Here is a 16,796-nt window from a genome sequence, read left to right as displayed (position 1 = left end):
AAAGATTTTTTTTTTTTTTGATTGGTTAATGTTGGCGACGATTTCGATCTTCTAACTGCGTATTCCTGCTATAAGGAGCACACACGTCTAGAGGGACGCCGGGGATGCCTAGGGATCCGCAGCGCACCAGGCAGGTAGGAAGGCAGTGTGATGTCATCGGAGAGGAACCCGCCCATGGCCGTCGTGCTGGGGAGAGGAGGCGGGGCTGCGGCCAGGGGGCGGGAGGAGGCGTGGCGATGTTGAGCTGATCCCACGTGTGACGAGCTTCTTCCCGGCTCAATAATATTCTCTTAGCGGCTCCTCGCTTAGCTGCTGCCTCTCTCCCTGTGTGACTGAGACACACACACATACATACACACAGCGAGTCCCAGTGCAGGAGTGAGGACAGCCTGCTGTCACTGTGTGTGTGAGAAAGAGAGAGAGTGTGGGGCTGCTGACAGTCTTCCCTGACAAGAGTTTGCGGCTGCTGTTGGATTCCATTTGGCTTTTTATACGTACACCGGCTTCTTTTTTACTAGTTAGCTTCTTTTTTTTTTATTTTTTTTTTAAATAGTTTAAAGGGGACATGGAGGCAGATGGGAGCCAGACCACCTCTGGGAGTCCGAACGATTCTCAGCACGACCCCGGGTAAGTTGTATGGGATGGTGTGTGTGTAGCATCCCCACTCCTAGGAAGGACAAGGACACAGAGGAGGGTTGTCCCCACATCCCTGGTTGTTGACAGTCACCTTCCCTGAGAAGAGTGGGCCTCCTCCTCCTCTCCTGTCATCTGTAGTGTGTGTGCTCCATCCTCACCCTCTGTCTCCTCTGCCTCCTATCTCTCTGTCCTCTCTTCTCTCTCCCTTTTGTAAGTTACACGTCAAAATGGCCGATCTGACATCTGTGCTGACTTGTGTTTTGTTTTCCTCCCCTTCTAGTAAAATGTTTATCGGCGGCCTGAGCTGGCAGACCTCCCCAGGTAAGCAGGCACCGGTGACCCCCCTTTTCCCTGGCTCTTTGTTCCACGTCTTCTCCCTCTGCTCCTTCTTTTCCTCTCCAACCTCCCACTTCTCTCTCTCCTCTCTCTTCTCTGCTTATTTATTTATTTCTGCTTTCCGAGTCCTCTATTCGACCCCTATCACTATTTGGGGCTCTTTGGGCATGGGATGGATGGGGGGTGGGTGGTGTTTTGCTTCTGACCTATTACTTACGGCCGTCGTGTCCTTTCTGCTTGTGCACAGATAGCCTCAGAGACTATTTTAGCAAATTTGGAGAAATCCGAGAGTGCATGGTGATGAGAGACCCCACCACCAAACGGTCCAGGTAAGCTCGCTCCGTGGAAAAACTTCTTTGTACTCTCCCAGAAGCTATGTCCTCTGGACAAGTGGTCTAAAGGGGAAAGATGCAATCTCCGTCTGTGCAGGCACACACCCCCCTCGTTTCACTGACTTGCTTCCAAAATCTCTGCCTCTCCACACTGAGCTTTACTCGCTCTAAAAAGAATCAATCACATCTGCCCGCCAGTATTGATGAGATGCTACGCTTCAATGTTCCATTAAGTAGCCCCCTTACTTTTAGAGCCATTATCTTCTCTATTAAGTAGCCCCCTTACTTTAAGAGCCATTATATTCTCTATTAAGTAACCCCCTTACTTTTAGAGCCATTATCTTCTCCATTAAGTAGACCCCTTACTTTTAGAGCCATTATCTTCTTAAGTAGCCTCCTTAGTTTTAGGACTATTCTCTTCTACTAGCCCCTTTTTTTGTTTTAGGGACATTCTCTTCTGCATCAAGTAGCCCCCTTGCTTTTAGAGCCGTTTTCTTCTGCATCAAGTAGCCCCCTTTTTGTTTTAGGGCCACACTCTTCTCCATCAAGTAGCCTCCTTTTAGGGCCACGCTCTTCTCCATCAAGTAGCCTCCTTTTAAGGCCACGCTCTTCTTCTCCATCAAGTAGCCCCCTTACTTTTAGGGCCACGCTCTTCTCCATCAAGTAGCCCCCTTACTTTTAGGGCCACGCTCTTCTCCATCAAGTAGCCCCCTTACTTTTAGGGCCACGCTAGTCTCCAGCAAGTAGCCCCCTTACTTTTAGGGCCACGCTCGTCTCCAAGTAGCCCCCTTACTTTTAGGGCCACGCTCGTCTCCATCAAGTAGTCCTGTTACTTTTAGGTCCACTCTCCTTTCTGGCCAAACTGGTAGGTGTGGTGTCACCCGGAGTGCTAAATTGTTTCATTGTTGCAGACATGATTTATCTTTGTGCCTGTAATACTGTATCCAGGTTATTTTTGTGCTCTATTAGCCCACACCCCTTCCCCCTTTTTTCAGAATTTGACAAACAGAGGGAACTGTAAGAGAAATAAAAACTTGTCCAAAAAGTGTACTGTTGTTCTACCCAGCTGGCATTCTCTGTGCCAAGTTATATACTGCTGCTTTGAGGACACACGAGGGTGCCTAGCTTTTCACCCTAATGCATGCTTTTTTTTACTTTAATAAGTGTGGTGTTTTAATTTTCACGTTGCATCTGTGCTTCATGTTTAGCACTCATTGTCATTTCTCTTGTTCTTTGTCTGATTTCAGAGGCTTCGGCTTTGTTACGTTTGCAGATCCTGCAAGTGTAGATAAAGTATTAGCTCAACCCCACCATGAATTAGATTCCAAGACGGTATGTTGTGCTTTATTTTTCAAATTCAGTTTAGTTTTTGTTGTCTTGTGTGTTTTTTTTTTTGTGTTTTTATTTTTGTCTTTGCCAGACACTTTCTATGTTTGGCTAAAGTTGTGTGTGGTGTGTTTTTTGTTTATTTTATTTTTTAACCTATAGACCTTGCTCACCCCATTTACCACCAGCTGTACATAGCTGCTGTCAAGTCAACATTATTTCTGCGAGGCATCAGTAATGTGTATCTGGTTAATATATGGGTTTAAAAATGTGCCATGCTGATTTGTTATTGTGTGAGCAAGTGTCTGTAGGTAATACAATCTCCTGATTGCAGTTTAGGTATGGTAGACTTACTAGGGCACTAAGCTTATTTTACTGTGTGTTATTAATTTAGGAACATTTAGCATTTGCTTTTGGCATGTTTATTTTGCCCTTGGCATCAACTTATAGACTGAAATTTGCATAGGCTTAGTTTTCAGTGACTATGGCTGATCAGCCAGCACTGTCAGTGCATCTCACTTCTGTTTTCCTGTGTTTACAAAGCAAAGGGAAAAAAAACACAGCCTTTTTTTTGCACCTTATTACCCAGTTTAATTATGCTTTCACAAAGCTTGGAAAAGGGACGCTGACAAAAGATCTCCTGTATTGCTGGTATCGTGCTTAATGAGGAGGGAAAGGTGAGCTAATTACACTGATTAGATAAAGGATTTTTTTAACAACTGGTAAATGTCACAATTTTAACTGTATGTTCATGCAGCAAGCTTTGTCCTAGATTAAAAAATGGAACTTGAGCATAGAAATGAGCTTCCAAAATAACATGCACAGGACTGTAAGGAATGTGAGGAGGAAGTTAGTATACACGTTTGCCTATCTATTCATTATATAATGTACACACATTGTAGGTATATCATTTTATATAGCTAGCTTGGATGTCATCTGAACAGCTGGAGACTACCCTTGCTTGTGTAGTTTTTGAGTATTAGAAGTTCAATTAAGCTAAATAAAACTAAGTGTGCAAATTTTTATACACTTACACCTTTTGTTTAATTCTTGTGTAGTCATTGTACCTTTCTCCCTCCCTATTCTTTTATTTCATGTTAAGCTTTTTTGACAAATAAGAATGGCTCAGTCTTGCAAGGGCAATGATCTACTCATGCCAAGGTTAATTCTAGATATTGTTTAAAGAGAATTTTTGGGTAGGCGATGTGTTTTTTCAACATTTAGGCCCAGGTTTAGGCTTTCAGAGACTACTTCAGCGGTAAAGCAAAGCAGAATGGGCTGCGAAAGCTAATAGTATGTTTTGTATTTGTCACCACATTCTTGATTACTGTTAATGTAGCCTTATCTAGTCTTTTGACTCGTGTTTCAACATTCAGTGCAGGAGGCAGCTCGGTTGGGCTTTGGCTCGGAGTGACCGCTCTTGTTTACGCTTACGTTAAAAGCTTTGATTTTAGGTAATGGCCCAAAGAAATAGTGTCATAGTACTTTTTTTTTTTTCCTAGAGGATTTGTAGATACAGTAAGTAGAATTTGTCTCTGACTAACTCCATTTTATTTCTTGGTAGATGATTATTGAATGTAATAGTAGTGGGGGGGGGTGCAAGAGGTGAGTCCTTTCCATGCAAGCTTGAAAGGCTGTTACATACTTCAAAAGATGCTTTTTCTAGGACCATGTCTGCTAACTACTCATTGGGTAGCATGATAACCCATGATGTTGAATTTGCAATTATTGGTCCTAATAACGTGTTCCACTGAAATTCAGGGATGTTCAGATTTAAGTAGTTTGAAATTTTACATGTAGACATCACTTCTTGCTTGCCTGCATGCAAATACCTCACTTGTTGCATTCCCCTGTGTTGTTTATTTTTCTGATCTTATAATACTGTTGTGGGAAGGATTTACAAAATGTCATGTTACTGTGTTGTCTCATAAAGGTATATCATAGATTAATGGCTCACATGTAAGGTTGAATATAACACGGTAGATCCTTGGAATGGCATGACATCTGTGCTTTTTATTTAATGGAGTAAAGCAAGCAATGACAATATTCAGTTGCCCATAGCAACCTGTTAGATTTCAATTTAAAATGCTATCTGCTGTGGTTTACTGCACTTTGCTCATTGCCTGATTTATTAAGCATGGTTTTGGATAGCCCAGGCAATTTATTTTAGTTGCTATCAAGCTGTAGTATTCTGTTTTAGCGCAGCCACAAAGTTATCCAGCTATTGTGGGGTTTTTTGTTTTTTTTTCATTTGTGAAATGCCAAAAAACTGTTTCGTTTTTGGCCAAGGTGGCTTTGATTTGTGTTTACTGACCTGAGTGTTCAACCTTATGGCCAGCCAGAATATAGGGCTCTAATACCTGAGACCAACATATTTTAATAACGTTCACTAGATTTTTGTAGTCCCTACAAGAAAAGCTGATGTGTGAATAAATGTGTGGTGATGTACACAACACTTTGCTTTAATAAATAAAAGCTTGTGAGGTCTTTTGTGGGAAGTGTTTGAAAAGAAAAACGTGCTTTTTCTGTTTTGTCACATACTTTTGTGTCTTTTCTAGATATGTTCATCATGTAGCCATCTACTTCACTTGTTGCTTTTTGTTCTGCTAACACATTAGAAAGTGTGGCCATGCTGTTGCATTATTAAACATGACAATGTGATTTCCAGGTTAATGGAGGGTGGAAGAAAAAACAGATCCTTGTGTGGAGCTGCTTGGACTTCTGTGTTTATCTCAAACATTTTTAAAGCTTACACATAGCTTCTTGCCAGCCACAACATTTGCTTATTTCAAGTTCTCCAGGGAAAATCCACTTATTTATTACTAAACTTTAATAGACTGCATGTGGCGTTCTTTTTAGCAGAAGGGACTTATGTTTTAAAGCAGGTATTGGCATCTGTATTTGTACATGTTATCAGTGATTAGGTAGACACGACAGCAGGTTGCATTGCAGACAGCGCTCAGACTGTGGCTGTGAAGGGGTTGAGGTTTTTTTTTTTTTTTTTTTTCCTTTTTGCACAGATTAATCTGCTGGGTGACTGCTTGTATCCAGAACTGTTTGCACATCCCTCTGCAGAGTGGTGCATTATGAAGTACATGCAAATAACTTTACGTTTAGCTGTGGGGCTCAAACATCTGTTCGACACGCTGAGCGAGAGAGAAGCACTTTGTTATATGGAGATCACTGGGTCTCTTGTGTGCTCGGCAGTTCTAATTTTTCAATACATTGTAATAAAGGAAATCAATGTCATTTCTGTAAGATACAAACAGAGCACATTAGCTTTGTGGCAGTTCTAGTAGGCTGGTAACCCCTTTGACTTTGCCTGGGCTGTAGAGCATTACAGTACACGCTAAAATGTCGTTTCAACATTTAAGTGATAAATGTCCATTATACCACCCTTAAATATGAGCCATTAATCTCAAAGTGGAAACGAGTGAATGCAAGTCACTAACTGCTGTTTTTTTCTTTTTTTCTTTTTTTTTTTTTTCTTTTCCTGTGTCCCGTCCTTTCAGATTGACCCTAAAGTTGCATTTCCCAGAAGAGCACAGCCCAAGGTAAGTAGAAGGATCAATAATAGGATTTTCGGCACACAGAGAGTCATTGTTACCAGGCAGTTCGTGTTTCAAGCAGGGAATTGGAGATGAAAGCTTATAAAGCTGGACCGCATGGCGTCTTAAGGGTATCAGCATATGGCTGGGGAAACTACAGGAGAGAGCTGTGCTGTGACTCTCCACTTTAACTATCTGCTAACTGGGCTAAACTGTGCTTGTTATGAGGTTTACTGGGGATTTTATTTTATTTATTTATTTATTTAATTTGCTGTTTTTGTTTTTTAATAAAATATAGCCCATGTTTAAACAAATATGGTGTTTGTGTATTAATGGTCAACCTATGTATTATGTCATACTTCAGATGTGAATGTGACTTCAAATATACCCTTAGTTTTCTGTCCTCAGAAATTTAGATTCTGACAAAAAGTCATTAGATTGAATGTTGTGCCTAAATTCTAATGGTAGGCTGTACACTGCTGAACTAGTTCAGTTTTGTATCAGATCCTATCGCTGTTGCTTTTGGCTTTAGACAATTTTTTTTTAGAAATGGGTAAAGTATTTGGTGGCACTGTGCATTTTAGATTTTATTTGATATTGTGTGGTAAATTTGCTTTTGACCTTCATAGCAGTAGTAGTAAGTCATGTTAGGTTGGCTAGAAAACAACACTTTTGTTTTTAAACTTGTCTGCAAACTCCAATTGAGAACCTTTTATTTCTTATTTTGAGTATCGGCTGGAATAGCTAGTGTATGATTATAAAACAAATTAACCAAAATTGTTAGTCCTTTTGGACTAATGTCTTGTACTTCTGGGTGTTTAGGTGAAATTTTGCAGTGTGCCCGGCAGTCACATTCAGCAATATAGAGCTGTATTTAATCATATCTGGAGGATACCTCTCGTACCTACTGCAGATTTTGACAGATGCTACTGATTGCAGCAGGTCTTTTTATTCTCCCTGGAGTGTCCATGAAAGCCTTCCCATGGGTACGAGAGCTATACTATCCATGTATGATTAAATACAGCTCTATCTTCTGGCTGAGCAGCACTACATAGCAGTGCTCATGTGGCCTATGGAGAATTCTCATGGGTACACGGCTTTAGAGGAATCTACAATGAGTATTACCGAACATCATATGGTTGGTGCCTAAACTTGCTATTGGAATTGGTTGTCAGTGTGTTCGCTGGCAAAGTGAACATTTTTTGTTGGTTTTATAAAACATCCAGAAAAACGACCTAAAAGTTTTCCAACACCCCCTTTCTAGCTAAGCGATTGTGATGGGAAGGTCCCTTTGAAAACATAAATCCTCAGTGTAGCCTTCGTGGCTTTTTTTTTTTTTTTTTTTTTTTTTTTAACCCTGTTTGTTTTTTGTTATTGTTGACATTCATGTTTTTGACGGAATTGTATATTTCTGAATAAAAAAAGTAGGTGGTATCCAATTTTACCCAGTGCTCTCTAATACAATGGGGTTGATTTTTACTAAAACTGTAGAGTGGAAAAATCTGGTACAGCTGTGCATGGTAGCCAATTGGCTTCTAACTTCACCTTATTAAGCTTTGACAAAAAAGAAAACCTGGAAGCTGAATGGTTTCTATGCAAAACTGCTCCAGATTTTCCACTCTCCAGTTTTAGTAAATAAACCCCCGTGTGTTTCTGTTAACTGAACATATTGGAAACAATGGTTTTTGACTTGTTGCATTGGGCCTGTGTTGAGCAATGCATGTGGTATCAATGAGCCCTCACTGCAAGCAATCAATAATATATATGAACATATTCACCAAGAACATAATCTTTCAGAAAATATTTGATCAATGTCCCATTAGCTGCTGTTAGAGCCTATGCAGGTTGTCTTCACATTTTGTAAAACCTCAAAACCCAGCCGTATTTGTGGAAATTATGTTTGTGTAAATTAAATATTGTAATGGCTTGTAAAATAATAAAACAACCTGCCACTTGTCATTTTAAGGCTATATACTTGGGTTGTCAAACTTTTCTCACTCTCTATTTTACAGCTCATATGAGCACATAACAATAAGTGTCACATTGGCCTAGTGAGTGACTGTTCATGCTATGGTAATTATTACCATAGTTAAGTAAAGACCTTTTTTTTTAAATTCATGGGAAGCATCAAGTCTTTTATTTACAAAGGTTAAATTTTGGTTTGTACCTGTTGTTGTAGTTTATTTGCAGAATTGTACTGTGAGTTTTCAGAAACCCGTATCTCTGCCTTGACCGAGTTTTGAGGTTGTGTGATGTAAGTTTTTCTTGGCATGGTAGTCATTGGTGCAGAAATGTATGTTGATTAATATTTTGGCCCTTTTTAATGGGTGCTATTACTGCTAAAATCCAGATTTTTCAGAATGTGGCTACAAGTCAGGTACACTTCATTATGTATCAAGTAACGAGTATAATGTGATTTTTATAGGGGTTCAAGTGATCAATCTATTTGTCTGTGATGCAACTTTACCTATGTAATCTTGGCTTTTGATTAAAGTATTGCTGCCATCTTTACAATATATAATTTTGCAAGGACATGAATCGCAATCGGTGTAGCGCTCTTAAGTATTTAACCTCTTACTTTATTCTGAATGAGATTTCTAGGAAACCATGTAGTTCACCTAATCATTCAAATCCGCATTTCAGTGAGAGTTCGGGGGTGATTTGAAAGACATCTGTGCAACTACTTTTGGAAATTGGTGCGGCGCTGCTGATTGGGAATGTGCCGTTGCTAACAATAGGCTGCAATTTCGCACGTCAAATCGTGCCAATGTGAATGGGGGCTCAGCCAAGAATAAACCCCAGTTCACATTGACGTGCTTTGACATGTCAAATCGCAGCCTATTGTTGGCAATGGCACTGTCCCAATTGGTGCAACTTGGACTTTGCGGCACCGCACCCATTTCCTAAAGTAGTTCCTGCACTACTTTTTGTTGACTTCGGGGGGAATATTCATATTCATCTGTGCATGAACAGATGTCTTTCAAATCGCCCTCAACTCGCAATAAAATGCGGGTTCGAACTGAACTTGCACAATTTCAACCCCGCGTTCAGTGTGAACGTACCCTAAAGCCCTGTACACACGATCGGATATCTGACGGAATCTAATCCGATGGATTTTTTCATCAGATATCCGATGAAGCTGACGTTCACCAGTATTGCCTACACACCATCGGTTAAAAATCCGATCGTGTCTAACGCGGTGACGTAAAACACTACGACGTGCTGAGAAAAAAAGTTCAATACCCGAGCATGCGTCGACTTGATTCTGAGCATGCATGGATTTTTGACCGATGGATTTCCCCACAGACGATCGTTTTTTTATTTTTATTTTTTGTATTGGTTTTTTAACCATACGAAAAATTTAAAACCTGGTTCTATTTTTTTTTTTTTTTTTTTTCACGATGGATAAAAAAAATGATGGGGCCCACACACGATCGTTTTGTCCGATAAACGGTCCATCGCTCCGTTTTTCATCAGACGAACCGATCGTGTATACAGGACTTTAGTCCATTCATACCATATGTGTTAGGCTGTGCTGGGCAGCCTTGCCTTCAGTTTGCCTTTCCTTTTAGTTAAGTGCAGTGGTGTATGCTGAAAATACATTCGTCATGCTGCATTTTTACACAGCACAGTATTTTGTGACGCACTACACCATATCGTCACACACTGCAGTGCATAAAGAGCAATAAAATGTAATTTTGTGACCATTCAATTAGGTTATTTACACAAAAAACGCAAAAACTAAACTGGTGAGATGCATCCTAACAATGCACAACACCTTTACAGCACACGTCAATGGCCTTTTAGTAACTGTTGTGAATGGGCCATTAACCTCTTAACATTACAAACACATTTATTTTATTTTATATTATAACTCAATAATACAAGAGTGACAGAACTCCCACACTGGTTACCTGGAGTGAAATTGGAAATAAGAAATTGGTAGATACATGGATTTCTATTTTTTAAACCTCTCTGCTAGCAGATGTTGGCGTGCTTCTGAGCCGCCAACATTTGTGAGACGTCACACCTAAGCTTTCTTCCCTGCACTGGCAACAGAAATACAAAGAGGAGTGCTAACTTGAAAAAAATATTTGTACAATGAACGCCTTGCGTCTATTAATGATTTAAAGGGTCACTAAAGGGAATAAAATGTTTTTGCTGAAATGACTGTTTACAGGGTATAGAGACATAAAAGTTAACTGATTCCTTTTAAAAATGATTAAAAATAGATAAAAATCAATCGTATAATGTGCCTCTAGTTTCACTTTCACTTTCATTTTTAAACTGGTTTCATGTTTCTGTGAAGTAAAGAGACCCACAGAACAAAAACAAACAAATCCAGGGCAGTGTTTTGTTTTTAAAATGAATCTGGTTCTGAGGAGTTTGACACACAGCTTGGACCACAGTGAAAAGCTGCCATGAGATTTTTCATAAGGAGCCAGACAAGCAGGAAGTGTGGAGATCACAGCAGAATTACAGCAACTTCAAAGCAAAAACGAACAATGAGGACATGAAACCAGTACTGCAGTAAGGTAAAGGAAGCTATTTAGCTAAAAAACATTTTTTTCCTTTAGTGATCCTTTAAGTAGAAAGAATACATTTAATAAAAGGAAACCCCCTTAAAGTGAATCCAGTATACATTTGTAATCAAGCACAGGACTTCATGAGTAGGTTTCAAAATGTATCTTTGAATACAATGAGTTTAGTGGAAAGTGTCTTATCCACCCAAGGAGTGGGCTGTATGGTGCCTGGACTTTGAGTTGACGCTTTGGCATGGTAACTAGCATCCCACAATGTAGCTAAATGGGCACTTTCATTACATATGGGGGTGTTCTAGAGCTCCAGCATGAAGTTCAAATCAAGGAAATGTTTTCTGTGGAAATGTGTGCAGGGTTCAGCGTGATAGGTTCCCTAATGTGCAGTAATCCTTTTGGTGACAGTTTCCTGTGTATATGTGTGTACATTTTTTGGCCTGACATTTGTCCCTGACATATTGCCTAACAAGGCCCCTTATTGTCTGGTCCATAGATGTATTTTCTTTTTACATTTATATAAGGCAAGTTATCATTTTCCTCCCCTTGATGGAGAACATAATATAATGAACTGCATAGATGTGTGTTGTTTTTTTTTTTTTTTTCCTTTTACTTGATGGAACAATTATGTGGTTGTCTTCCTTGGTAATCATACATTGAGTTTTTGTGTTGTGCGAGCTTGGCAGGCAAGGGATAGGAAGTCTTTGTTTTACTAGAGGATGTGTGACTAATTAAAAATCTAATGTTGCTTTATAGAAGTTTTAAAGTGTACGATTTTTAGCCTTCACTTTTTTTTTTATGTTTCATTATTTTTATTTTTTTTTATATAATTAAGATGTAGTAGAATTTTTTTTTTGTGCACGTTTTGCTGATATCAAGTGCTCTGTTAACTTTGACCATACATTATACAATCTGGTTGTACAATTAGCGTTAAAGGTAGGCCCTAGTTAATGGCAGATTTAGATAAGATTGTACAGATTGCATGGTGTATGGTCAGCCTGAGAGAAATGTAAATGGACTGGAAATTGGGGAAAAGCTATAACTGTGTGTGTTTATTATTATTATTATTATTATTATTATTATTATTATTATTATTTATGTTGTCAGAGGAAAACGAATATCAGTTTTGGGGTGTGTTTTTTGTTCCGTGTGGGCTTTCTTTTTTCTGTTTTTGTCCCGTCGCACATTCTCCATCACTTCATGTCTTGTGAATTTGTGGAGACCGATAGTAATAGTAGTAGTAGTGTGATCGATGGTAGTAATAGTAGTAGTAGTGTGATAGTAAGCGACAGGGCTGTGGAGTCGGAGTCGGGGGAAATTTTGGGTACCTGGAGTCGGTGTCGGCAAACAATACTCCGACTCCTACTAAATTTAGATTGGAATTTAAAAAAAAAAAAGCAAGTTTAAATGTCCCAATTCACAAAAAGTTATAATTAATGACTCCTCTACTGTAAGAATAAAGACCAATGCATGCAGTGCCTCATGTAACCGCAAAACGAACACGTTAAGTGACCGTGAAGAAGCATGCTTTTCATGTGCTTCACTATATGGCACGCAATGCACAATTAGGAGCTGGAATACTTATACTTTCCATAGTGTTGTGTTCTGCTTTTACAGGGAACGCAGCGTCCATGTGTAACCTAGCCTCTCACTGATAAGGGATTAAATAAATATGTTTTTTGCAGGACTAGAGAGTGAGACACTTGTATAAGTGGAGGGCCAATAGTTCAAGACTGAAGCTGTAAACCATTGGAAAAACTGTTGTCATTTAGCTAAGGCTATAAAAACTTGTAAACTCCGATTGTTAGCTTAAACTTTAAACATGACTATGGGATTCTCCTAGGAAAATCATGTTTTAGAATAAATGCCCCTTCCTGGATCCTCCCACTGCCCTATCTTCAGCAGCAGATAAGCACACAAAGGAGAAAGCAGCAGCCCAACTACCTCTCTAAGATTATTTTCAGCCCTAAAAATAATAAAGTCTGACTTAAAGTGGAGTTCCACCCATAAATATAACATTACATCAGTAGTTTTAAAAAAATGTCATTAGTCCTTTACGGAAAAAAATATTTTTTCTAGATGCCTTCAAAGTGTTGTTGCTAGGTAGAATAGTTAATCTTCCCACTTCCTGCACCTAGGTGCTTAATGCTTCCTAACCTACACCGCACAGACTCCTGGGAATGTAGTGGGTGTAACTTTCCAGGAGTCTGTGCAATCCCCAGTCTCAAAGAATCATGTGACTTGGACAGCACAGGTGCTGAAACCTGATCTGACACTGCTTGTGCAGCACTGAGCATGTGCGAGATCTGCAAGGCTGAAATCTAGGAAGTCATACAGTCTGGCTTCATGATGCCCACACTTAAGATGGCCCCAGTCAATTTCTATTTTATAAAGTGTCTAAATACTTTACTAGAATACATTAAGCTTGTGTATTACAGGGGTATTTATATTTAAAAAGTGAAATTGTGGCCGGAACTCCGCTTTAAGAGCCTCTATGAAAGAGGATCTGGCAGAGGCAATTCTCTTCCTTAGAACTCTACATTGAATTGATTTGCATTTGCTAAGCCTATAACTACATTTCAAGATTAATATAAACCATTTCTAGGTTTTACAGATTTTGTTTTTGGTTCATTATAGATAAGCTTTTTTTTTTTTTATTTTAAAACAACCAAATAATGTGGTTTGTATTTTTGAACTGGTAAAAATCCTGTTCCTGATGTTTATGCCTGCTGCTACTATCCAGCCACTTGATTGAGTAATAGTTTTTTTTTTTATAAAACGTTGTTTTCATTGTGTTTTGTCTTTTGCTTAAACTGCAATACAGTAGACTGTTGGCTTCCCAGCCAGTAGTCCTGTGGTAGGTTGCGTTTCTTTCCCTCAAGGAATGTATAAAATACATTCGCATATTAATACAGAGGAGTGGGAGTCGGAGTTGGAAGTACATAAAACTGAGGAGTCGGAACATTTATCTACCGACTCCACAGCCCTGGTAAGCGAGGGGAAGTCCTCTCTAAGGCCTGGTACATACGATCAGATTTTCCATGGAGAAAGTGTAGGACTTCTGTCCGAAGGGCATTGGCAGTGAACTTGTCTTGCATACAAACGGCAAAGAATTGTCGGCCAACAAACTCGAAACTATGTGGTTTTTCAGCTCTTTAGCGCCACCCTTTGGGCAACTTCTGCTAATGTTGTGTTATGGTTAGCATTGCTTCTGAGCATGAGTGTTTGTACTTTGGATTTTTGTCTGAAGGACTTCTGTACACAGAATCGGATAATCGGACAACACACATTTGTTGTCGGAAAAGTTTAAAGTATGCTATCCAACATTTGTTGGCGGAAAATCGGACAACAATTATCCGATGGAGCATACAAACTGTCGCGACAACAGCCTGTCGTCGCACAATTCCCGTCGGAAAATCTGATCATGTTTACGGGCCTTAAGGCTACGCTCACATCTGAATGTAGTGATGCTAAAACTCGACAATTCAGTGGTTAGAATTGGCTGCTTGTCAGGCTACAAATGCGCCAAAGAAGCTCCAAGTACCACATTTTGGCACTGGGCTACCTGAGACTACCTGCGTTTTGGGATGCCGTTAAGAAATAATAGCACTGCAAGCGCAACTTGCGTTTTTTTTAACCTGTGTTTTCGGATTGTGGACAAATGCCATTGCACGTCAGTAAGGTGTGATTATATCCCAACAGTCCTGCATAGTTATATTAGTTAAATGTCACACACTCTTTATAAAGTAAAATTTTACATCACACGATGCAGGGCAGAGGATTGCCCTGCAGTGTGCTGAAGAAAAGGTACTTCACGCAGTACTTTTTTTTTTTTCCAGTGTGCACTGCCCACACACCACCGCAACATGGTGTTGTGAACCAGGCTCGCAGGAGATGAGGCATTTTGCCTGTCATGCGGTGGGACTGCACTGGAATAGCCAATGTTGGGAAGACCCCAGGTTGGTAGCCAGAGTCGAGAAAAATGACAGGAGGGGAATACTGGTATCCGAGAGATATAAGAAGCCAGTGGATAACTCTCCCGCCAGATTTCTTTTATATTAAATATTATTGTTTTGGTTGGTCCGATGCTTTAAATGTTTTGTAAATTATATTTAATCTGGCGAGATAACATAACCTTATACAGTATGGGCACACAGGGCCGTTAACACATCATTTAATGGCTGCACTGTTTCTCATAGTCTCTCTTGAATACAATGATGCGACTATGTGGTGGTTTTATTTTATTTTTTTGTTTGTAACAGAAATCTAGTAATATCATAGTTCAGAAAATCATTTTTCTAAGGCGCTGGATATACATCTGGCAACAAAGATCAAGTGGGTTCCTTCCTAATAAAATCTAGATGGAACTAATTGGTTAAGGAGCCTTTCCTGAGGCCCTCTTACCTCTTTGTAAGCTCCAGCTAATATTATAATATTAATTAGGGAGAGCGAGCAAAAAAGAGATTGGGCTATTTTTGAGCTGGGCAAAGAGCTTGTGTTTTAGCAAAGGATTATGTTGTCGGATTATTGGTGCATTTGAAACTTTTTATTCCTTAAAGTTGCAGGTTACCATGTCAAGGCAAATATCAATTACATGTGGTTTGCACTATTTTTATTTATGCACTTTTTTTTATTTAGAAAAAAATACATGACTGGGGAGGGACCTCCAGCTAATGGGGGGGGGGCTGTGTCAATTGATTCCCTCCAATCAGCTCTTAGAGCTCCCCTCACTGAGCTCTGCAGAGTGAAACTTCAGCTTCACTTTTTTTCTATCTCTTGTTCAGACAGGGATTTATCTAAAGTACATTAAAGGCAGATCCTCATCAAGCGCTCCCCAAATACCTGGTCTGACAGTGTATTAAGCCAAATAAAAGCTGTCTGAAGGCAGAATGCTACCCTAACAACCAGAGCTTTGCTAGCTTCTCTTCGTTAAACATTCATGCAAATGGCCTATATACTCCAAAGGAATGATCCAAAGGTGAAAGTTTGTATATCCTTATAAAGGTTTGGGTCTCCACCTCTCCTATCGCAAAGCCAAGGAAAGTGTATTTTTCTCAAATCTATGTTTGCAAATACATTTTTAGTTCTACATTGGATATACAGTAGGTTATAGTAGAGTTTAACATCTTCTTTTGGAGATATTTCAGCAATAGAATCCCTGCTAGGTGTAAGCAAGTGTGCAATTCAGTTTTCAGATTTAAAATGCTATTTTTGGTGCATCTGGCTTTTAGTGTGCTGTAATACCACTGCTGCACAATAATATAGTTTACACCCAAAAATGGAACTTCCACTTTTCTGGTCCCCCGCGCCTGCACCCGGGAGCCGAGGCACGTCTGTTTCGGGTGAGGACATTGCGGTCTCCCTGGACACAGTGGACAGGTAAGTCGGCAGCTTCAGTATTTGTAGCTGCTGACTTTAAGTGTGTGTGTGATTCCCTCAGTGTATGTCAATGGACATCGCCGTGAGCTTAAACTTGTAAAGTACACATTGCACATCCATTCACACTAATATGGTGTGGTAATGCACATTACAACACATGCATACTGTTTCCCTGGAAATAAGACCAGATCTTGCATTATTTATGGCTACAAAAAATGCACTAGGGCTTATTTTTCAGGGGATGTCTTATTTACAGTATGTACAATACTGCACATTTAAATAGTCTTGTCTTCTGGAAAAATAAAATATCCTGATCCTTTTAAAGCATGTTAGACAGCATAGTGCTTGTGCTGTGTCATTAACCCTCTCTAGGGTCTAAAAAAAACTGAAATAAAACAATGTTTTAAAAGTTCCTGTGTCCCCATCTTCTCTCAGCTCAGGAGTCTAAATTATGAAATTCTGTAATCCCAAAACCTTGTTAAAGTCCTTGTAAAAGCCTGTAATATGTTCTGTTAAAAGACTATCTAATGTGCCGGTTCACACAGCTCTGGGGCAGCCACAGTCCGCATTGGGAAAAGGGCCCTGTGCGTTTTTGGCTCTGTTTCAGCTGCGAATTCAGACCTGATTCTCATTTGAATTGGTGTACAGAGACGCACTGGAGTGCCTACTGGGACCCGTTTGGCTTTCCCATGAAAGTGATTCCT

The 16,796-nt window shown here is 39.7% G+C and overlaps 1 protein-coding gene across 6 annotated transcripts in view; it reads left to right on the top strand.

Annotated features, from left to right (window-relative positions):
- The first annotated feature begins 235 nt into the window (after positions 1–235).
- Positions 236–16,796, top strand: part of MSI2 (musashi RNA binding protein 2) — an 838,983-nt gene continuing 822,422 nt past the window's right edge. For all 6 annotated transcript variants that reach the window (XM_040336657.1, XM_040336656.1, XM_040336658.1 and 3 more), the window contains exons 1-5: positions 236–627; positions 917–957; positions 1,220–1,301; positions 2,552–2,636; positions 6,143–6,184. In XM_040336657.1, coding sequence (XP_040192591.1) covers positions 566–627; positions 917–957; positions 1,220–1,301; positions 2,552–2,636; positions 6,143–6,184 — 312 coding nt within the window. In that variant the 5' untranslated portion in view covers positions 236–565. The remainder of the gene's footprint in view (positions 628–916; positions 958–1,219; positions 1,302–2,551; positions 2,637–6,142; positions 6,185–16,796) is intronic.

Source organism: Rana temporaria, chromosome 2 (genome assembly GCF_905171775.1).
Source record: "Rana temporaria chromosome 2, aRanTem1.1, whole genome shotgun sequence".
Classification (NCBI taxonomy): Eukaryota; Metazoa; Chordata; class Amphibia; order Anura; family Ranidae; genus Rana; species Rana temporaria.
The sequence above is the reverse complement of the archived record's forward strand: the minus strand, read 5'-3'. Positions and strand labels throughout refer to the sequence as shown.